Source organism: Pelobates fuscus, chromosome 5, assembly GCF_036172605.1.
Source record: "Pelobates fuscus isolate aPelFus1 chromosome 5, aPelFus1.pri, whole genome shotgun sequence".
Taxonomy (NCBI): domain Eukaryota; kingdom Metazoa; phylum Chordata; class Amphibia; order Anura; family Pelobatidae; genus Pelobates; species Pelobates fuscus.
Window position 1 is genome coordinate 5,325,799 of NC_086321.1, and position 24,254 is coordinate 5,350,052.

Sequence of the window (24,254 nt, forward strand, 5' to 3'; positions counted from 1 at the left end):
TTCGGGTCCGGCGGGTTCGGCCAACTTTGAAAAAAAGTCCAGGCTCGGGCTCGAACTTGACCCCGAACCACATAAGTCAATGGGGACCCAAACTTTTGGCCTCAAAAATGCCTCTAAAAAACTCATGGAAAGAGCTAGAGAACTGCAAAAGCAAGTAACATGGGGGTAAGAGTAGGACAAGTGCCCTGCAAACAAATGTGGATAGAGAAATCACTTAAAGTAACATCAAAATAAAAAATACAGCTGAGCCATAAAATAGCACTAGATGGAATCTTTGATTTTAGCTTTGGAAGAACAAAAATCAAAATCTAAAGGCTTTCATTGTTCAAACTGAGCTCAACCCCTGATGCATGGAGAAAAGGCCTTCACAAGCCTCTGCTATTGTGTACCTAGTTTATACTAAGTGACCCATAGGTTGAGGAGGCGGTGACCGTGGCGGTGGAGGAGGAAGCAGCGGTGGAGGAGGAGGATGAGGTAGTCAACACTGTATTTTATGTTTTTTTTTTTTTGTGGTAGCCCACAAAATATTGGGACATACAAATAAAGAAACATGTGCGGCCTGCGGTGCATTTCTTGCAGTCCTGATGCATGGAGAAATGCTCAACTCCTGATGCATGGAGAAAAGACCTTCACAAGCCCCTGCTATTGTGTACATAGCTTATACTAAGTGACCCATAGGTTGAGGAGGCGGTGACCGTGGCGGTGTAGGTGGAAGCAGCGGTGGAGGAGGAGGATGAGGTAGCCAACACTGAATTTTATGTTTTTTTTTTTTTTTATTGTGGTAGCCCACAAAATATTGGGACATACAAATAAAGAAACATTTGCGGCCTGCGGTGCATTTCTTGCAGTCCTGATGCATGGAGAAATGCTCAACTCCTGATGCAAGGAGAAAAGGCCTTCACAAGCCTCTGCTAATGTGTACATAGTTTATACTAAGTGACCCATAGGTTGAGGAGGCGGTGACCGTGGCGGTGTAGGTGGAAGTAGCGGTGGAGGAGGAGGATGAGTTTGCCAACACTGTTTTATATATATATATATATATATTTATTTATTTATTTATTTTTAAATTGGGGTAGCCCCCCCAAATATTTGGACATATAAAAAAAGAAACATTTCCGACCTGCGGTGCATTTCTTGCATTCCTGATGCATGGAGAAATGCTCAACTCCTGATGCATGGAGAAAAGGCCTTCACAAGCCTCTGCTATTGTGTACATAGTTTATACTAAGTGACCCATAGGTTGAGGAGGCGGTGACCGTGGCGGTGTAGGTGGAAGTAGCGGTGGAGGAGGAGGATGAGTTTGCCAACACTGTTTTATATATATATATATATATATTTATTTATTTATTTATTTTTAAATTGGGGTAGCCCCCCCAAATATTTGGACATATAAAAAAAGAAACATTTCCGACCTGCGGTGCATTTCTTGCATTCCTGATGCATGGAGAAATGCTCAACTCCTGATGCATGGAGAAAAGGCATTCACAAGCCTCTGCTATTGTGTACATAGTTTATACTAAGTGACCCATAGGTTGAGGAGGCGGTGACCGTGGCGGTGTAGGTGGAAGTAGCGGTGGAGGAGGAGGATGAGTTTGCCAACACTGTTTTATATATATATATATATATATTTATTTATTTATTTATTTTTAAATTGGGGTAGCCCCCCCAAATATTTGGACATATAAAAAAAGAAACATTTCCGACCTGCGGTGCATTTCTTGCATTCCTGATGCATGGAGAAATGCTCAACTCCTGATGCATGGAGAAAAGGCCTTCACAAGCCTCTGCTATTGTGTACCTAGTTTATACTAAGTGACCCATAGGTTGAGGAGGCGGTGACCGTGGCGGTGTAGGTGGAAGTAGCGGTGGAGGAGGAGGATGAGTTTGCCAACACTGTTTTATATATATATATATATATATTTATTTATTTATTTATTTTTAAATTGGGGTAGCCCCCCCAAATATTTGGACATATAAAAAAAGAAACATTTCCGACCTGCGGTGCATTTCTTGCATTCCTGATGCATGGAGAAATGCTCAACTCCTGATGCATGGAGAAAGGGCATTCACAAGCCTCTGCTATTGTGTACATAGTTTATACTAAGTGACCCATAGGTTGAGGAGGCGGTGACCGTGGCGGTGTAGGTGGAAGTAGCGGTGGAGGAGGAGGATGAGTTTGCCAACACTGTTTTATATATATATATATATATATATTTATTTATTTATTTATTTTTAAATTGGGGTAGCCCCCCCAAATATTTGGACATATAAAAAAAGAAACATTTCCGACCTGCGGTGCATTTCTTGCATTCCTGATGCATGGAGAAATGCTCAACTCCTGATGCATGGAGAAAGGGCATTCACAAGCCTCTGCTATTGTGTACATAGTTTATACTAAGTGACCCATAGGTTGAGGAGGCGGTGACCGTGGCGGTGTAGGTGGAAGTAGCGGTGGAGGAGGAGGATGAGTTTGCCAACACTGTTTTATATATATATATATATATATTTATTTATTTATTTATTTTTAAATTGGGGTAGCCCCCCCAAATATTTGGACATATAAAAAAAGAAACATTTCCGACCTGCGGTGCATTTCTTGCATTCCTGATGCATGGAGAAATGCTCAACTCCTGATGCATGGAGAAAAGGCCTTCACAAGCCTCTGCTATTGTGTACATAGTTTATACTAAGTGACCCATAGGTTGAGGAGGCGGTGACCGTGGCGGTGTAGGTGGAAGTAGCGGTGGAGGAGGAGGATGAGTTTGCCAACACTGTTTTATATATATATATATATATATTTATTTATTTATTTATTTTTAAATTGGGGTAGCCCCCCCAAATATTTGGACATATAAAAAAAGAAACATTTCCGACCTGCGGTGCATTTCTTGCATTCCTGATGCATGGAGAAATGCTCAACTCCTGATGCATGGAGAAAATGCCTTCACAAGCCTCTGCTATTGTGTACCTAGTTTATACTAAGTGACCCATAGGTTGAGGAGGCGGTGACCGTGGCGGTGTAGGTGGAAGTAGCGGTGGAGGAGGAGGATGAGTTTGCCAACACTGTTTTATATATATATATATATATATATTTATTTATTTATTTTTAAATTGGGGTAGCCCCCCCAAATATTTGGACATATAAAAAAAGAAACATTTCCGACCTGCGGTGCATTTCTTGCATTCCTGATGCATGGAGAAATGCTCAACTCCTGATGCATGGAGAAAAGGCATTCACAAGCCTCTGCTATTGTGTACATAGTTTATACTAAGTGACCCATAGGTTGAGGAGGCGGTGACCGTGGCGGTGTAGGTGGAAGCAGCGATGGAGGTGGATGATGAGGTAGCCAACACAGTTATTTTATGTTGTTTTTTTTTAATTGCGGTAGCCCACAAAATATTGGGACATACAAATAAAGAAACATTTGCGGTCTGCGGTGCATTTCTTGCAGTCCTGATGCATGGAGAAAAGGCCTTCACAAGCCTCTGCTAATGTGTACCTAGTTTATACTAAGTGACCCATAGGTTGAGGAGGCGGTGACCGTGGCGGTGGAGGAGGACGTAGCCAACACAGTTTTTTTTTATATATCTATATTTTTTTAATTGGGGTAGATCCCAAAATTGGGACATATAAAAAAAGACAACTCTGTTCCGCAGAGTAGCTGTTGACATTATAGTTGCGCAGGAACTTTGTTGACTCTAGAGAACCTCGGGACAATCGCACATCCCCGTGACGGCGACTTTGCATGCGGTTGTCATCCATATCAACTTTCGATGCCAGTTTCTGCGCCTACCATGGTGATTACAGGTAACGGGGAATCAGGGTTCCATTCCGCACAGGGACCCTGAGAAACGGCTACCACATGCAAGGAAGACAGCAGGCGCGCAAATGAAACACTCCCGACGCAGGAAGGTAGTGATGACAAATAACAATACAGGAGCCACTGACCCGTGAATGCTGCAGCTGAAACTCCACTATCGCCTGCTGCTGCTCACACAGTCTCATGAGGCGGTGAGCGGGAAGGCCGAAGTTACACTGTAGCGCAGACAGGCGAGCAGCAGCAGGGTGAGAACGCCAAAAGCACGCACAGCCGCTACAGTGAATGTCACATCCTGTTCCAAGTTGCATTTCAGTCTGGTGAAGACTTCTGGTATCCATTTTTTACTAAAGCTGCATCAGGGTCCTGAAATGTTGCCACACAAACGCTGGTGCTCAACACCAGGGGGCGTGCGGTTACCCTGCACCAGACCCTGATAATCCATTCCACACTGTGACTCCTAACTTCAACATCAGGCATACTGGGTCCCGGTTGTCCGACTGCCGCCCAGACAGTATCTGGGTCCTGGTCACCGGACTGCCCACCTGACTGTTAAACTACGAATGGATCGTTAAATCTTGTACGAACTTGAACTTTGCAGTTCGGGTTCGCTCAACTCTATTATGGATCCTTTGATCGCTACATGTATTACTTGGATAACTGGTCATTCTCGAGCTAATACATGCCGACGAGCACTAGGGGACGGCCGCTCCGCTTTTGCACCCTGCTCCCTGTTATGCTGTGCTGGTACCTCTGTGCGACCAGCGCCTCTTCCTCCAAACTGCACACGTCACTCGCATGACCTTGATTCCATGTGGAGTCTAGGACCTCATCATCCTCCACATCATCTTCCACCCACTCCTCAACCCTGCCCTCCTTGCCGGTATGCACACTGCAGAAAGCCACAGCAGTTGGCACCTGTGTTTTTCCAGCATGTAAAGTCTGCAAAGGACATATGGAAATTGTTTTAGAATTGTATCCAGGCAACAGTTTTCCCTATAAACTGACCTCTCAGTTTGACTTGTGAGGGTATTGCCCCAGAATTACAATATTGTTGAAGTACCTCTTAGCTATTGATCACTGGTTTAAATATAGCAGCTTGTTATCTGGTAGTTTCTAGTGTAGAAAATATGAATCTGTTTTCTATCACTTAGATCTGTGTAAATAGTGTTGTAGGTGTGAAACAATATTACAAGTGACCGATGTAGTAAATTCGAATCAAAGTTACACTTCGATTTGACTCTCAGATATGAAGTGAACACCCCACATATACTATTTAGCGCCCCCCCCCAAAAAAAAAAAATTGACTTTTTAAAATTCCAATTTAAGCAGCAGATTAGCAGCAAAACAATTAGAATGTTTGCAACTGCGCAGTAAGCGCACTATTTGACGCTTCTATTTGACTCTCAGATATGAAGTGCACCCCACTAAAAAGTTTTAAGATATGAAGGGCACCCCACCCCACTAATGTACTAGTTCGCTGAATTCTTTCCTAAGCTGTCCTATCAGCTAATAAGACCTCATGTGCGTGCGGCGCTACGCGACTCCAGCTTATATATAGAGGCTGGGTCACATGCTGCACTGGCCAATCACAGCCATGCCATTAGTAGGCATGGCTGTGATGGCTTCTAAGGGCACACAAGTCAAATGCTTGTTGATTGGCTGCCCTGCAGCCTTTGAATCGCGCCATTAAATCGCCGAACACCGAACTCCCACCCAAACATACAGTGATATGTCCATGTTCGGGTCCGGGGTCCAAAAAAACGTAATGTTCGGTACGAACCCGAACTTTTCAGTTCGGGTTCGCTCAACTCTACTTGTGTATTTATGGTATTTTACCATTGAATGAGACTACGTTTTGGTAAGATTTATCTGTGTTTGGGCGCTCCACTTATAGGTGTAGGTCCTTGTCACTTACACCGCACCAATATCTTCTACTTGTGTATTATTTAATGGAGTGGGCACATCAAGCCACGTCTTGGTATTTGCAGATAACAAACAACCAGGTATGGTAATACCAGTGGTGACTCTAGCAACAATATATACCGGGGCAAATAAGATCCAAAAGACAAAAGTGGGGGAACACTAATAATTTAGGGGTGGGGTAAAGTGTCGCCGTTGGCATACAGTGCGACCTGGTATCAGACATGAAATTTGCACATAATTCACATTTACCATTCAGAATTTTTGCTCTGGGCTGGCTAGTGGCACCTAGTTACATCTGCTGCTTTCAACTGTTTAGCAGATAACTCTCCTATTTACAGAAGGGACCAATTTAAGGAGTTATCTACTAGAGAGTAGAACAATCAAAATTAAGGAAAGTCCTTCTTTGTTTTCCTTATGTGGGATTGCCATTTTTAAGGATACTAAATTAGGGAGTTTTCTATTAAATGCAAAACTAGATTATCCATATAGACTTGAAGAGAGGAGATTTCACATACAGCAGAGGAAAGTGTTCATTAGAATAAAGAATAACGATGTGGAATTATTGGCCTAAAAAGTTTATTTTATAAGATTATGTATCAGATTTTTCAATGACACTTGGATGCTTTTTTTTTGTAACACTGAAATATTCAAGGATATAATATGTCAATATGTGTTTATCCACCAATACAGTTCAGCCTCATTCACTGGCGATCACAGGTCTATTAAACTATACATATTATTACATTGGTAATGAGATCCAGAATAACCTGGCAAATAAATAACAAATATTAACATTAGTAATGGTGTTTACAGTGCAAAAAAAGAACACAGTCTAAATACGCGTGTATGATGCCCTCCACCTACGTGAAATCATATTGCCTGAAAAAGGGACACACATTGTACACGTGTAGTTAGACTGTTTTCTTTTTTTGCACTCTCTAGACCGCTGCTAGCATTAAACTGACAATCAGTGTCTTTATTATACACTGGTGAGGACCTCTCCAGCTGGGTGGGCCGTGTTCGTGTTGCCCCTGTTTTTGTGTTCATCGTGACAAACTCAATGTTCTACTCCTTGTTAAATTCACTGATATTAGAATTGTAATAAAAATAAATAAATGATCCTGATGCCACCCACTCTGCTAAAACCTCGACCCCAGCTGGGAACCAGCGCGAAATTCACCCAAAATGTGCTACTTCTCTGTTTAGTGTCCCCCATGACTGCACACAGCATGTACCGATACCCACCCATTTCCTTCCTCATGCAGACAGAATCTGGTACCAGATAGCTAACGAGGATTTGATAGACCGTGGGCTGCCATGGCTGTAATCTACGCTGACCTGCGCTTCATGAGACCGCCGCTCCAGGACCCCACTACAACAAGTAATCTTGACTCTTTCCTGAACATTAAACCTGAGATAGAAGGTTATACAAAGCATAGCAACTAATCAGTTAAAATTACTATTTATATGAGTTGCCATGGTGATTGGCCAACTTTTACAACTCTCCCCACCTTTCAAAAGATATCACTTCGATTAATATCTGCCAGTGTCTATCACGGGAAGGGTGGGGGGGGAGAGCTGAGGTATTAAGGTGAACTAATACAATGGGAGCAGCAACAGTGATATAGAAAGGGTAGTAGATACCTGGGATAGCCTCCCAGTGGGAGCAGTAACAGTGATATAGAAAGGGTAGTAGATACCAGGAATAGCCTTCCAGTGGGAGCAGCAACAGTGATATAGAAAGGGTAGTAGATACCTGGAATAGCCTTCCAGTGGGAGCAGTAACAGTGATATAGGAAGGGTAGTAGATACCTGGAATAGCCTTCCAGTGGGAGCAGTAACAGTGATATAGAAAGGGTAGTAGATACCTGGAATAGCCTTCCAGTGGGAGCAGTAACAGTGATATAGGAAGGGTAGTAGATACCTGGAATAGCCTTCCAGTGGGAGCAGTAACAGTGATATAGAAAGGGTAGTAGATACCTGGAATAGCCTTCCAGTGGGAGCAGTAACAGTGATATAGAAAGGGTAGTAGATACCTGGAATAACCTTCCAGTGGGAGCAGTAACAGTGATATAGAAAGGGTAGTAGATACCTGGAATAGCCTTCCAGTGGGAGCAGTAACAGTGATATAGAAAGGGTAGTCGATACCTGGAATAGCCTTCCAGTGGGAGCAGTAACAGTGATGTAGAAAGTGTAGTAGATACCTGGAATAGCCTTCCAGTGGAAGCAGTAACAGTGATATAGAAAGGGTAGTAGATACCTGGAATAACCTTCCAGTGGGAGCAGTAACAGTGATATAGAAAGGGTAGTAGATACCTGGAATAACCTTCCAGTGGGAGCAGTAACAGTGACATAGAAAGGGTAGTAGATACCTGGACTAGCCTTCCAGTGGGAACAGTAACAGTGATATAGAAAGGGTAGTAGATACCTGGAATAGCCTTCCAGTTGAAGCAGTAACAGTGATATAGAAAGGGTAGTAGATACCTGGAATAACCTTCCAGTGGGAGCAGTAACATTGATATAGAAAGGGTAGTAGATACCTGGACTAGCCTTCCAATGGGAACAGTAACAGTGATATAGAAAGGGTAGTAGATACCTGGAATAGCCTTCCAGTTGAAGCAGTAACAGTGATATAGAAAGGGTAGTAGATACCTGGAATAACCTTCCAGTGGGAGCAGTAACAGTGATATAGAAAGGGTAGTAGATACCTGGAATAGCCTTCCAGTTGAAGCAGTAACAGTGATATAGAAAGGGTAGTAGATACCTGGAATAGCCTTCCAGTGGGTGCAGTAATGGCTAACAGTGTTATAGAAAGGGTAGTAGATACCTGGAATAACCTTCGAGTGGGAGCAGTAATGGCTAACAGTGATATAGAAAGGGTAGTAGATACCTGGAATAGCCATCCAGTGGAAGCAGTAACAGTGATATAGAAGGGTAGTAGATACCTGGAATAGCCTTCCAGTGGGAGCAGTAACAGTGATATAGAAAGGGTAGTAGATACCTGGAATAGCCTTCCAGTGGGAGCAGTAACAGTGATATAGAAAGGGTAGTAGATACCTGGAATAACCTTCCAGTGGGAGCAGTAACAGTGATATAGAAAGGGTAGTAGATATCTGGAATAGCCTTACAGTGGGAGCAGTAACAGTGATATAGAAAGGGTAGTAGATACCTGGAATAGCCTTCCAGTGGGAGCAGTAACAGTGATATAGAAAGGGTAGTAGATACCTGGAATAGCCTTCCAGTGGGAGCAGTAACAGTGATATAGAAAGTGTAGTAGATACGTGGAATAGCCTTCCAGTGGGAGCAGTAACAGTGATATAGAAATGGTAGTAGATACCTGGAATAGCCTTCCAGTGGGAGCAGTAACAGTGATATAGAAATGGTAGTAGATACCTGGAATAGCCTTCCAGTGGGAGCAGTAACAGTGATATAGAAATGGTAGTAGATACCTGGAATAGCCTTCCAGTGGGAGCAGTAACAGTGATATAGAAAGGGTAGTAGATACCTGGAATAGCCTTCCAGTGGGAGCAGTAACAATGATATAGAAAGGGTAGTAGATACCTGGAATAGCCTTCCAGTGGGAGCAGTAACAGTGATATAGAAAGTGTAGTAGATACATGGAATAGCCTTCCAGTGGGAGCAGTAACAGTGATATAGAAATGGTAGTAGATACCTGGAATAGCCTTCCAGTGGGAGCAGTAACAGTGATATAGAAATGGTAGTAGATACCTGGAATAGCCTTCCAGTGGGAGCAGTAACAGTGATATAGAAATGGTAGTAGATACCTGGAATAGCCTTCCAGTGGGAGCAGTAACAGTGATATAGAAAGGGTAGAAGATACCTGGAATAGCCTTCCAGTGGGAGCAGTAACAGTGATATAGAAAGGGTAGTAGATACCTGGAATAGCCTTCCAGTGGGAGCAGTAACAGTGATATAGAAAGGGTAGTAGATACCTGGAATAGCCTTCCAGTGGGAGCAGTAACAGTGATATAGAAAGGGTAGTAGATACCTGGAATAGCCTTCCAGTGGGAGCAGTAACAGTGATATAGAAAGGGTAGTAGATACCTGGAATAGCCTTCCAGTGGGAGCAGTAACAGTGATATAGAAAGTGTAGTAGACACTTGGAATAGCCTTCCAGTGGGAGCAGTAACAGTGATATAGAAAGGGTAGTAGATACCTGGAATAGCCTTCCAGTGGGAGCAGTAACAGTGATATAGAAAGGGTAGTAGATACTTGGGATAGCCTCCCAGTGGGAGCACTAACAGTGATATAGAAAGGGTAGTATATACCAGGAATAGCCTTCCAGTGGGAGCGGTAACAGTGATATAGAAAGGGTAGTAGATACCTGGAATAGCCTTCCAGTAGGAGTAGTAACAGTGATATAGAAAGGGTACTAGATACCTGGGATAGCCTTCCAGAGGGAGCAGTAACAGTGATATAGAAAGGGTAGCAGATACCAGGAATAGCCTTCCAGTGGGAGCAGTAACAGTGATATAGAAAGGGTAGTAGATACCTGGGATAGCCTTCCAGTGGGAGCGGTAACAGTGATATAGAAAGGGTATTAGATACCTGGAATAGCCTTCCAGTAGGAGTAGTAACAGTGATATAGAAAGGGTAGTAGATACCTGGGATAGCCTTCCAGTGGGAGCGGTAACAGTGATATAGAAAGGGTAGCAGATACCAGGAATAGCCTTCCAGTGGGAGCAGTAACAGTGATATAGAAAGGGTAGTAGATACCTGGGATAGCATTCCAGAGGGAGCAGTAACAGTGATATAGAAAGGGTAGTAGATACCTGGAATAGCCTTCCAGTGGGAGCAGTAACAGTGATATAGAAAGTGTAGTAGATACCTGGAATAGCCTTCCAGTGGGAGCAGTAACAGTGATATAGAAAGGGTAGTAGATACCTGGGATAGCCTCCCAGTGGAAGCACTAACAGTGATATAGAAAGGGTAGTAGATACCAGGAATAGCCTTCCAGTGGGAGCAGTAACAGTGATATAGAAAGGGTAGTAGATACCTGGGATAGCCTTCCAGAGGGAGCAGTAACAGTGATATAGAAAGGGTAGCAGATACCAAGAATAGCCTTCCAGTGGGAGCAGTAACAGTGATATAGAAAGGGTAGTAGATACCTGGGATAGCCTTCCAGTGGGAGCGGTAACAGTGATATAGAAAGGGTATTAGATACCTGGAATAGCCTTCCAGTAGGAGTAGTAACAGTGATATAGAAAGGGTAGTAGATACCTGGGATAGCCTTCCAGTGGGAGCGGTAACAGTGATATAGAAAGGGTAGCAGATACCAGGAATAGCCTTCCAGTGGGAGCAGTAACAGTGATATAGAAGGGTAGTAGATACCTGGAATAGCCTTTCAGTGGAAGCAGTAACAGTGATATAGAAAGGGTAGTAGATACCTGGGATAGCCTTTCAGAGGGAGCAGTAACAGTGATATAGAAAGGGTAGCAGATACCAGGAATAGCCTTCCTGTGGGAGCAGTAACAGTGATATAGAAAGGGTAGTAGATACCTGGGATAGCCTTCCAGTGGGAGCGGTAACAGTGATATAGAAAGGGTATTAGATACCTGGAATAGCCTTCCAGTAGGAGTAGTAACAGTGATATAGAAAGGGTAGTAGATACCTGGGATAGCCTTCCAGTGGGAGCAGTAACAGTGCTATAGAAAGGGTAGTAGATACCTGGAATAGCCTTCCAGTGGGAGCAGTAACAGTGATATAGAAAGGGTAGCAGATACCAGGAATAGCCTTCCAGTGGGAGCAGTAACAGTGATATAGAAAGGGTAGTAGATACCTGGGATAGCCTTCCAGAGGGAGCAGTAACAGTGATATAGAAAGGGTAGTAGATATATAGATATATGTCGTATGGTTTGTGTGGGGAATTTATTCTGCATTTTGTTTTTTATTCTGTTTTTTATTTTTAAAATTCACCTACTATTAGAATTATAGACTGATCATTTCTATGCTAGTGGACAAATGTTCAAAATTAGCAGGGGGTCAAATACATTTTCCTTCACTGTATAACACGACCAGACCCAGCGATAACTTGACGCTTCCTATCCTATATAACATTTTCAGGAAGAAATGAAAAGAGTTAATCTCTTCCCATTGCAGATTTTCCCCAGGTGCCATCGTATGATGAGTGGGAAATGACATATGAGAATCTGAATGCTGAGAGGGAACAACGGCAGAATCCACGGCCTTCTCATGGACCAACCTTTAGAAAACAGATACAGAGTAAGAGATATTTTCTCTATGCCTCTCCTATTAGTAAAGCCTTGCATACCACACATGTGTCCCGGTTTAAAGGGACACTCCAGGCACCCAGACCACTTCTGCTCATTGGCGTGGTCTGGGTGCCAACTCCCACTACCCTTAACCCTGCAGGTGTAATTATTGCAGTTTTTATGAACTGCAATAATTACCTTGCAGGGTTAACTCCTCCTTTAGTGGTGGTGCAGTAGACATTGCTTACCTAGATTTCAGTAAGGCTTTTGACACTGTTGCACATAGAAGGCTTATCAATAAACTGCAATCTTTAAGTTTGGATTCCAATATTGTTGAATGGGTGAGGCAGTGGCTGAGTGACAGGCAACAGAGGGTTGTAGTCAATGGAGTATATTCGAAGCTTGGGATTGTCACCAGTGGGGTACCTCAAGGATCTGTACTTGGACCCATTCTTTTTAATATTGTTATTAGTGATATTGCAGCAGGTCTTGATGGTAAGGTGTGTCTTTTTGCTGATGATACTAAGATATGTAACAGGGTTGATGTTCCAGGAGGGATAAGCCAAATGGCTAATGATTTAGGTAAACTCGAAAAATGTGGAAACTGACATTTAATGTGGATAGTCCTAACCTCAACATCTGAGGAAAGGGATTTAGGGCTGATTATTTCTGATGACTTAAAGGTAGGCAGACAATGTAATAGAGCAGCAGGAAATGCCAGCAGAATGCTTGGTTGTATACGGAGAGGTATTAGCAGTAGAAAGAGGGAAGTGCTCATGCCATTGTACAGAACACTGGTGAGACCTCACTTGGAGTACTGTACACAGTACTGGAGACCCTATCTTCAAAAGCATATTAATACCTTAGAGAGAGTTCAAAGAAGGGCTACTAAACTGGTTCATGGATTGCAGGATAAAACTTACCAGGAAAGGTTAAAGGATCTTAACATGTATAGCATGGAGGAAAGACCAGACAGGGGGGATATGATAGAAACATTTAAATACATAAAGGGTATCAACACAGTAAAGGAGGAGACTATATTTAAAATAAGAAAAACTACCACAACAAGAGGACATAGTCTAAAATTAGAGGGACAAAGGTTTAAAAATAATATCAGGAAGTATTACTTTACTGAGAGGGTAGTGGATGCATGGAATAGCCTTCCAGCTGAAGTGGTAGAGGTTAACACAGTGAGGGAGTTTAAGCATGCGTGGGATAGGCATAAGGCTATCCTAACTATAAGATAAGGCCAGGGACTAATGAAAGTATTTAGAAAATTGGGCAGACTAGATGGGACGATTGGTTCTTATCTGCCATCACATTCTATGTTTCTATGTTTCTATGTTTCTATGTTTCTATGTTCTGATTAGTATTATGGGAGTTATGATGTTTTAAAATAGTTTAATTTTCTGTACTTGGGAGATAATCTAATTAAGGAATTGTTCTTATGCAATTATCTTCCAAGTACAGAAAAGGGTCATGGGAAATGTGTCTTTGTTCCCTGTCCTCCACAAGGTCCACCAGGGGAATGTAATTAAAGAAACCCCTTGCATGGGGAATTGCATAAAAGCCAGCTGTGGCTCAATAAAAACCAGTTGACTCCCAAAGCTATGTATCGTCCAGTTGTTGGGGAATGGAGATAGGATTGCCGCGCTACGCTGTATTTGAATGCGGATTACGTCTACCAGCGGAGATACTGCAGGTAATACTTCTACTCCTCTACAGGGATTGTCAGGATAAACGAATGTCCAACACACAGAACCTAAGTAGAAAATAAAGAAAGCCCTAAGACGCATTCCCGGGCCTCAGAACGACCGAATGTAACGTATAAAAGGAAAAACCACAAGACAGGCTGTGGACAAGAACACAGAAATCACGGAAACTTTAAGCAAGCCAAAGGTCGAGGAATATAGAAGACAGAATAGTCAGGAGCCAAGCCAAAAATCAAGGGATACAGAGATCAGACAGTCAGTAGGATAGCCAATAATAAAACAAAATAGGTGCACAATATGGGGGTGAATAGAAGATAATGCTCAAACACCTAAAAAGTGGTATCCCCTACACCACTTAAAAACACATAGTATACATACATACCTTTTTATGTATGTATAGTAGGATAGCCAAGGTCAAAATACCCAAGAATCAGTACAAAAAACGCGCTCTCGGATGACCAGAATGGAAACCACGACAGGGCACAGAGAAATGGACAAAAAAGGTTTAAATAGCCTGAGGTGCTCCCTGATTGGCTGCAGGGAAGCATGTGATAGTGAACATGTGTGTGTGTGTGACATCACCCACACGTTCCAAAATAAAAACCTTAAAAGGTTCTAACTTGTAGCGGCCGCTGTTTACAGACCCGGCTGCTGTATAAGGGGAGGAGTTCCTGTCAGTAAGGCCAAAAGCGTCGAAGGAGGAGGTAAGCGATAGGCAGCATTCCCATCACCACATGGGAATGCCGCCACAACAAGATGCGCCTGCCGGGTCCCAGTCCAATCCCGGGCATGAGCGGACTCGGCGGGTGCCTGAAATATTTGGCGGCATTCCCCTTGGGACCCATACCGCTCTCTGATCCTAGAGAACGCTCATTAGAGGATTTTACTTCACACAGTAAATCACAATTTCTAAAAATATAATTTATTGTGACAATAATAATAAAATAATAATAATATGTAACATGCATGACAATCAGTGAATATTTAGGTATAACATAAGCATATAATATTTTTAGACAAATATGATTTAGACACAATTCAGCTGCTAAAAGTGACCAGTTGTCAAGAACTTAAAGGGACTCTCCAGGGAGGCAATTTTACTTACCTGGTTCCAGCGCCGGGAGCCTCGTGAAGCCGCGCCCCCTATTTCGTCAAAATGACGAAATAGGCGGGCGCGAGCCGGGAGCAATCAGACGCTTCCATTTGGAAGCGTCATTCCTCCCTTGTGCGCATGCGCGGCTTCGCCACACATGCGCACATACTTCAGAGGGCGGCATTCATGCCGCCCTCTGAAGTCCTGAGCGCACTACCGCGCATGCGCGCGGTGTGCGCGGCCGCGAGCTGAGCTGAGTGACAGCTCAGCTCGCGGTCTTTGCCCGCCCCCCTCCTCCGCTGACAGGCTGGAGAGAGAAGGCGCGCACACAGTGCCTTCTCTCTCCTGAACACGTCAGACGTATTTTAATACGTCTGACGTGTACAGGGCCTTTTTAGGGCCCTGTGTGATAGGAAGTCGCTCTAGTGGCCGTCTGAGTGACGGCCACTGGAGGTATTCCTATCAATCAATGTAAACACTGTATTTTCTCTGAAAATACAGTGTTTACATTAGATTGCCTGCAGGGAGCTATAGATAATACCTGAACATTAAGCTGTAGTTGTTCAGGTGACTATAGTGTCCCTTTAACAATATTTATGTTAGGGTACTTCACTTAGAAAGTAACTTCACACAGAACACAGAACTCACAGCACAGCCTAAAGCAATAAAACTCTGGCTAACAGTTAGATCACACTAAGTAACCCTTGCACTGCTGGCTACAATCCTCATAGGCAATATCCTATTAAAGTAATGTTCATACCAGATCATTTAACCATTGCCGAATTTTAACTTTACTAAATAAGATTCACTTATTTCAGAACAAGTCAATACATCTGGATAAATGTGGCGAGCTAACCTCTGACACATGTATCATTAATATATCGTTATCTTTATTCCACCCGCAGGAATGGGATTTTTATAACCATATATTCTCTAGTTAACTAAGATTTCTAATGATTGAAATCTGACCAAAGTTTATCCAAATATATATTCCTGCTATTAGTAAATTTAAATTAATTAAATAAAACCAGCATAATTAGCAGTTAGTTTGTAGATTTTCTCTCCGATAGGTCCCAGGAATTTGAATGCAAGTATGATGGAGATTGTATGGGAATAGATAAAAGTGGTGTTGGTTGGAAAAGTAATAGTGAAAATTAGTCCAAGTCAGAATGTGGTTCAAAGAGTGTGAATGTTTGCCAGCCTCCTACCCTGTGACTATGGCCCATGTGTTAAACCCTGATTAAACCACTGTGTGTGCCTGTTTGGACTTGTATGGCCACACTTCGAACTTTCGTAAGCGACAACCGCACGAACCAGAGACCACCCTGGGGCTTGTTATCACCTAATAACAACTTGGAAAGTTTCTCACTGCAGTGTTCTAATTGTTCGTCTGGGCAGCCGCAATTTCTATGGACAATCACGAGGTGGCGGCCATCTTGTTCGCATGAACGCAGGCAGCGGTGTTTTGGCATGAATCTCACGGAACTACAACATGTCTGCAGTCGGTCAAATAAATGACTTCCAGAAAAAAATCCTGAACTGACCTGGGTGATTTTTTGATATGTTGGTCACCCAGATCAGGGCTATCAGAGGATGTAACTTTTGTGGGGTTTTATGTATTTGTAGGGTACCTTTGGGGTGTTTTAAAAAAGTATGTTTTTTCTGTGCTTAGAGATAATTGGATTAGAATTAGTAAAGTTACTGATCCGATTATCTCCCAGGCAGAGGGGAGGGATTGTATGTAGGGGAGTGTCATGTATTTAAACACGTTTTTCATTGGTCTGTGACTTTGTGCTTCAGTCCCCCACAAGGTCCAGGAGGGAGTGCCCCTTGCATGGGGACCTGCATATAAGGCCAGTTGTGGCTACCATTAAAGCATTCCAGCTTGCCCTCCAAAACTGTGTGTCGTCCTGTTATTGGAGGGAAGAAAGATTTAACCCCTGTGTCTGCTGTTCCAGCTTGCAGGGGATTCAACGGGAAAAGTCCTTGTAAAGACTAGAGCTCCCAGGACTGAGTGTAGTCCAGTGCCTGGACTACATTTCCCATTCGGCTCCAGGAAGGTGCAGTTCCAGAGACCCAGTCAAGCTATGGCAACTGTGGGCAGAAGTGCGACAGTTTGTTCCCTGTTCTAGCTAGGAATCGGTCCTTGGCGGAGGTACCCAGCCAGGGTACAGGGAGCTCCGTTACACGTACTACGCTTCCTATTGACTCCATGGCATATTTAAGGGAACCTATGGAGAAAAGACTGGGTGCTAACCTAAGAAAAGCCTATCTGTCTTTGGGCTCAGCCTTACATCCAGCCATAGCTCTTACCACCCTCTCCAGGTCTATGAAACTTTGGTTAGACAACCCTAGGGATTTGGACAACCTTAGGGATTTTAGACTTGTGGGAGATTTCAGTTCCGAAGCATCCCTGGATATATCCAAGATGATTGCCAACAGCATGGCATTATCTGTCTCCCTGTGGCTACAATCTTGAGGAGCTGACTACTCTTCAAAAGCCTCTCCTCTTCCTTTCCAGGGTGATATCCTCTTTGTAAAAGTCCTCGGTGAGGCCATCCAAAAAGCTGCCGACAGCAAGAAATCTTTCCTACCTCAAGTGAAGAGAAACCCATAATCAAGCTCATGGAAAGTTAAGAGATTTCGCGACAAGTCCTTTCAAGACAATAGATCATATCGATCAGGGAAAGAATATAACAGATATGCATCTTGGAGATCCTATCAGCCTCCTTCCTCTTCCTCTAAAACCAACAGAGGGAGAGGATCTAGAGTCCTTTCTAAAAACTGCCATTGTCCTAGCGCTTAAAAAGTGGCGACATCTTTTGGAAGGTTCCAAGGATCCCCTTTTGATCATTACAGACTGTAACGGACCGTTTCACTTACAAGAGGATAAAACCCAGTTTAGGCGATATCCCCCTTTCCAGATGCACAGGCAGCTACTGCAAACACCACTCTCCCGACTGGAGACACACGAACACTGGAACAGCTGAACAAGAAAAGCAGACATCGGCTTACACTCCTGGCAGTCAGCATACAATCCAATTCCCCCAAAGAACAAGACGACACATCGCTTTGAGGGTTAAGCAGGAACTCTGGACTGGCTCATCCAGCCTGGCTTTTATTTCCAACTCACACATACAGGCCACACCCAGGGGGAGGCATAAAAGAACCAATGACATAGATGTTACCTCCCACACATCCCCTCCCCTTAGTGTGACACATAATCCCATTATGCATACAGTGTAAAATGTACTTTTACACAACTTTCATAACTTTAAAACCATACATCACATTCACATAAAAAATACATATCCACAATCAATCCATTCAGGGGAACAACATATTAAAAAATGGCATGAATCCGACCAGGGGTTCAAAAGTTACTAAAAGTATCTTTTGTCCCTCCTGGCTGGCAGAAAAACATCCCCACAATGCACCCTGGTTTCCTCCCTTCTGCCCTGGAGTTAATTGGAGAAGTAATCCAATTATCCAGGACTAGAGGCAGACTCCATTAACCACATGGTTGCAAAACGACATAAAACACTTTAAAATACATAAGGTCACATTTACACATAACACACAGACATTTTACCTATCCCCAGATAGCTGGTATCTGCGCGCACAAAACTACCGAATAGCGCGCAGATCCTACTCACACAGTACAATTGCCATGGAGCTAAAGTCTTTCCCATAGTCTTTCATTATATGAATAGGCTCCATGGTATGGCTATCTGGGGTATCACATTCCCATAAAGTCTGGTCCATAGTCCAAAGGCAAGAGGCGGGCAATCAGCCCCCTCCAAGGACACGTGGCGAGGTCGGTTTCGCCACACAGACCATAAGAATTTGGCTTATATAGGGGATGCTAAACGTCTATCTTCTAGACAGGCTAGATGGTCTTTGTATCTGTCTCACTTTAACTTCCTTATAACTTACAGATCTGGTTACAGGAACACGAGACATCCCCTATCGTGCCTCCTGAATGTATCATCGCTTCTACTGTTCTTTCACTGTCTTCTCCCTTGCTTGGTGCTATAATGGAGGCTCAGTCTCAGGCACCATGCAATAAACCACTGGACAAATTGTTTGTTCCATTAGGTGAAAGAAAAAATGTGCTGAGGGTGTTTCACAACAATGTTACTGCTGGTCACTCAGGTATCAATAAATCCATATCTGCGATCACAAGATCATTTTGGTGGGATTCCCTTAAAAACGATGTGAAGGACTATGTGCAGGCTTGTTTAGTTTGTGCTGTTTCTAAGGTCCCTCATAAGCTACCTTGTGGTTTGTTGCAACCACTTCCTGTACCTAGTGTTCCATGGTCCCACTTGTCAATGGTCTTCATAGTTTAACTTCCAAGTTCCAATGGCTATACCACCATTCTTATGGTGGTTGACCGTTTCTCCAAGATGGCTCATTTTATTCCACTTAAAAAAATTGCCACTCTCAAGACCTGGTTCTTATCTTTATACGTGAGATTGTCCAACTGCATGGCATTCCTCGCAATATTGTGTCTGATAGATGCTCTCAGTTTGTGTCTCGGTTTTGGAGGGCGTTCAGTAAACAGTTGGGCATTGAAGTGTCTTTTTCTTCCGCTTACCATCCCCAAACTAATGACACGGCTGAGAGGGCTAACCAGTCATTAGAGTTATATCTGCGTTGTTTTGTAAATAGCACTCAAGATAATTGGTCCGAATTACTACCCTTGGCCAAGATTGAGAGGAACAATGCCACCCATGACTCTTCTGGTCACAGCCCATTCTTTGTTAATAACGGTCGTCATCCCACTGTCCTGCCGGCTGTTTTCTCCGAGAAAACTATCCCTGCTTTGGATGATCACCTTTATTCTATCCGTGATACTTGGACCAAAGTTCCTTCTGCTCTCAAAACTGCGGCTGATCGCTTCAAGTTCTATGCGGATAAACAGCGGGGTGCCAACCCCGTTTACCAAGTGGGTGACAGAGTATGGTTATCATCGCGCAACATCAAATTGAAAGTTCCTAGTATGAAGTTTGCACCCAGATTCCTGGGCCCCTTTCGTATCCTTCGGAGGATTAACCCTGTGTCATATTCTCTGGCCCTCCCAGCCTCATTACGTATTCCAAATACCTTTCATGTGTCGCTACTCAAACCTTTTGTTTGCAATAAATGTCTAAAGTGTCCCTCCTCCTCCTTTAGTTGTTTCTGGACAGGAAGAGTATGAGGTCTATTCCATAATTAGAAAATTTATTTGGTAGATTTTAGTGCCTTATTTTACCAAATAAATTTTCTAATCATACTACTTGTTCCTGCTCTTCTGTGGTTTCCGGATCTGTGGACCGATAACATCTAGCAGTCCCAGTGTTGCATATTCCCCCTCAGCTACCCAGGGGTGATGTTCTGAATGCGCAAAACTCCTGACATCTTGTGAGTGTACCTGTTAGCGTGTCTTTATACATGCTCATAACAATCTTCACTATGTATTGTTAATTTCTTTTTTATAGGTATAGACAGCGATTTCCCTTCTACTCTTTGTATACATGTGTTTACCGGCATCTATGTGGATAAGTTGCCATTGGGAAGCTGTCACTAAGTTAAGTTTGTTTTAACATTTTATTCTATACATACTATTGTAGTGTGTTTGTTGTTTCTATTCCATAATTGATTCCAGGTTTTCTCGGGGCACTTTGCAGTACTTGGTGGATTGGAAAGGTTATGGACCAGCCGATTGTTCTTGGGTTTAAGCATCTGATATACATGCTGGACACAAAATTTGCTGTTTTCACGCCAAGTTTCGGCGGTGGGTGTTCTTCAGGTGGGGGGTAATGTGTAATACAAATGTGGTTAATGGCATTTGCTGTCCACACAGGAAAAGTCGTGCCGAGCAGCAACCAAATCCACAGAAGGGTTAATGCTGAGCAGCAATTATGCAAATGGGAACCTGGTAACTGCCTTTGAGTACAAAGGCCGTCGGTTGCCTCCAGGCTGGCTGGAAGTTGGACCGTAGAAAGGATGCTCCTAGCGCTCACCAAAGGATCATCAGCACCGTAGACACCATAACTACTGCGTAGCCACCATAAGTACTGCAGACTCTATGAACCACCGCTGCTGGGCTGGTATCTCGCCGTCTGCTCTGCGCCCTGGTCCTACGACCAGGCTCCAGTAGGTGAACCTCTTCCTTCTGTAGAGCGAAGCAGGATCAGGAACAAGAGCTCTTACAAGAGCTCAGTAGCTAAGGGAGTATGAAGAGCATAGCAATCCCTGTAGTGATTATAGCTGTCCCCTACAAACATGAGTCAAGGCTGCAAGTTAGAGGGTCAGAAGAGGTCTGAGGTGCTGGAACACCCAGCATGGTTTAACATAATTATCACAGACAGTAAAAATACAGTTTTTACTCATACACTGTAACTTTAAAACCATACATTCAATCTCCATAAAGTTAAATATTTAAACTCAGCATACATCAAACATAGTAAAAACCAAAGAAAAACATGTTACTTGCGCTCTATCCTTTATCCCTATGTATTTTTAAAACAAATGGAGGGCTTTTAGTTACCTCCAATGGCCATGAGAGGATTGAGCCCACCTGCCACATCAAGGCAGACCCCCCTAGGTGGGTCCTAACTCTAACCATTCACCTTGCTTCCTTGAGCCTCTGGCAAAAATCTCTAATGAGACAGAAAGGGGTATTTTTTTATATACACCCCTATACATTATTAACCCTTAATAGGGAACACATGGGATGGGCGGCTGCATTGTAACAAGGCTGAGTAATAGAAAAATTGGATACAAATGCAGAAAGAAAAGTCCTGCGCTCAACTCCCATCACTACTGGGCGGCTGCAATGACTACAGTACACATCAGCCCCAATACATAGTAAAAACCAAAGAAAAACATGTTACTTGCGCTCTATCCGTTATCCCTATGTATTTTTAAAACAAATGGAGGGCTTTTAGTTACCTCCAATGGCCATGAGAGGATTGAGCCCACCTGCCACATCAAGGCAGACCCCCCTAGGTGGGTCCTAACTCTAACCATTCACCTTGCTTCCTTGAGCCTCTGGCAAAAATCTCTAATGAGACAGAAAGGGGTATTTTTTTATATACACCCCTATACATTATTAACCCTTAATAGGGAACACATGGGATGGGCGGCTGCATTGTAACAAGGCTGAGTAATACAAAAATTGGATACAAATGCAGAAATGTATCCAATTTTTGTATTACTTAGCCCTGCGGATGCCCTTCCTGGGAGAGCAGCCCCTGGAGGAATGGGTGAGGGAATTGGAACACCTAGTATGGCAGGAAATGTGGCTGGAGGATGCCTACCAGGCGCTCTGGTGGTATGAAGCTCAGTACCTGCCCTGGACAGCCGAGCATGACAAGCCAGAGGGAGACGAGTTTGATGGTCCTGGCTTGTTATGGGAGACTTTTGCAGAGCCTGAGTTTGGGAGCGCTACACAAGCCCGGTTCCAGGATCTCTTTGAGTGGAGGGAGAGCAGGTATGACTGGGACGACACTCATAAGATTGAGCAAGACCTGGTCCACCTGGTGACCCGGGAGATGGAGCTGGAACAGGGCTACCAAAATCTGTTCCACTCCAGTGAGAAGGCTCAGCAGGGAAGCGCAGACCCAGATCCCTTCAGCTGGGAAGATATTGTACAGTTTTACTGGGAAGAACCCCAGGTGGCCAGTGGAGATGGGACCGAGGTCTCTCCACCGGTCCTGCAGGGAATTGGGAGCCCAGTCTCCATTCCCCAGCGGCAGTGTAAAGTGCAGGGAGAGGAGAGCAGTGTCCTCCCTCCCCAGCGGCAGGCTGAGTTACAGGGGGCAGAGGTAGTTGTTCCTGCCCCCCAGCAGCAGAGTGATATGCCAGGAGGGCAATGTGAAGTGCAGGGAGAGGAGAGCAGCGTCCTCCCTCCCCAGCGGCAGGCTGAGTTACAGGGGGCAGAGGTAGTTGTTCCTGCCCCCCAGCAGCAGAGTGGTATGCCAGGAAGGCAGTGGGAAATACAGGGAGAGGAGAGCAGTGTCCTCCCTCCCCAGCGGCAGTGTGATGTGCCGGGAATTGGGAGCCCAGTCTCCATTCTCCAGCGGCAGTGTGATGTGCCGGGAATTGGGAGCCCAGTCTCCAGTCCCCAGCGGCAGAGTATCCAGCAGGGAATAGAGAGCCCAACCTCCTTTCCCCAGCAGCAGGACTCTGTATTGGGAGGAGAGACAGTCGGTCTCCCTCCGCAAAGACTGGAAGTATGTATGGGAGAGGAGCTTGTTACCACCTCTCCCCAGTGGCGGATCATGAATGGGCAGAGTGTTCTATCGGGAGAGGAGCTTGTTACCCCCTCTCTCCAGCGGCAGCTTAATGTACCAGGGGGAGACTGTAAACCCCCCACCAGTGCAGATGGGACCGTGGTCTCTGCACTTACCACACAGGGGGTAGGGATGGTCGGTCCTACCCCCCCACGACAGAGCTGTGTATCCAAGGGGGAGACAACCGGTCTCCCCACTCAGCAGCAGAGCTATGCAACTAAGGGGGAGACAGTCCGTCTCCAGCAACCAGGCTCCAACCAGACTGCTCCGGTGGTAGTGCTGGCACCAGGACAGAGTACCGCTGGTCTCTGCCCACTCAGCAACCCACCAAGGCAGCCTACCAGTCCCCTACACAGCCGTGGTGAGGCACCTGGACATGGACAAACTTCTCCTCTACCCAGGTGTAGTAACCATTTATTGTGGGTGGGCTGTACTGTTTTTTTTGCTTTGTGGGTGGGTTGCTGGACTAACAAGGGCACTGACCGGCAGGAGGTCAGGTACCCTGTTAGTCTTTTTGGAAAGGGGGAGAGATGTGACGAAACCAATCTCGCCACATTGTATTGGAGGAGCCTGGTTGCCCGCCTGCTGCCTCTGGACTATGGACCGGCAGCTACTGTGCAGAAGGATTTATTTCTCCCTTTCTGCACAGCAGTTCGGTAGATTTCATCTACCGAACAAACAGCCGTTCACCAACCTCCCCAGAGCCGTGGGAAGCCGGCCGGCGTTGTTAATTGGCCACCCAGAAGCTGGAGTGTGCTGCCAATTTACCTCCCTGAAGCTGCGGTTAATTGCCTGTTAACTGTGTGGCCGCTGTTACACTTAGCGGCCGCTAGGTGGCGGTGTTCTGGAGCTCCCCGGGCAGCCAGCACTTTTCTGCCCGGCTTTCATGCATCAAAATCTGACACTTTTCCGTGCAGGCACCGCTGAACCTCCAGCCCCTGGTTCTCATTCGTATGAATTTGGTGAATGCAGGGAAATTCGGTAGTTTGTTTTATGTGAACTGTAGTAACCCAGATAGCAATGCCACGGAGCCTGTTCGTATAATTAAAGACTTTGGCTCCATGGCAATTAAAATGTATTTGTGTGATCTGGGTGCCATTCACCTAATAATGTGCACCCAGACCTGAGCTATCTGGGGATATGTTACATGTCTGTGTTTTATGTATAAAATGTGTCTGTATGTATTTTAA

General features: G+C 44.4%; 1 protein-coding gene across 1 annotated transcript in view; it reads left to right on the forward strand.

Moving 5' to 3' along the window:
* The first annotated feature begins 7,038 nt into the window (after window positions 1-7,038).
* The window catches only part of LOC134612346 (B-cell differentiation antigen CD72-like), a 66,077-nt gene continuing 48,861 nt past the window's right edge, over window positions 7,039-24,254 (forward strand). Inside the window, exons 1-2 of the mRNA XM_063456683.1 lie at window positions 7,039-7,125; window positions 11,865-11,987. Coding sequence (XP_063312753.1) covers window positions 7,062-7,125; window positions 11,865-11,987 — 187 coding nt within the window. The 5' untranslated portion in view covers window positions 7,039-7,061. The remainder of the gene's footprint in view (window positions 7,126-11,864; window positions 11,988-24,254) is intronic.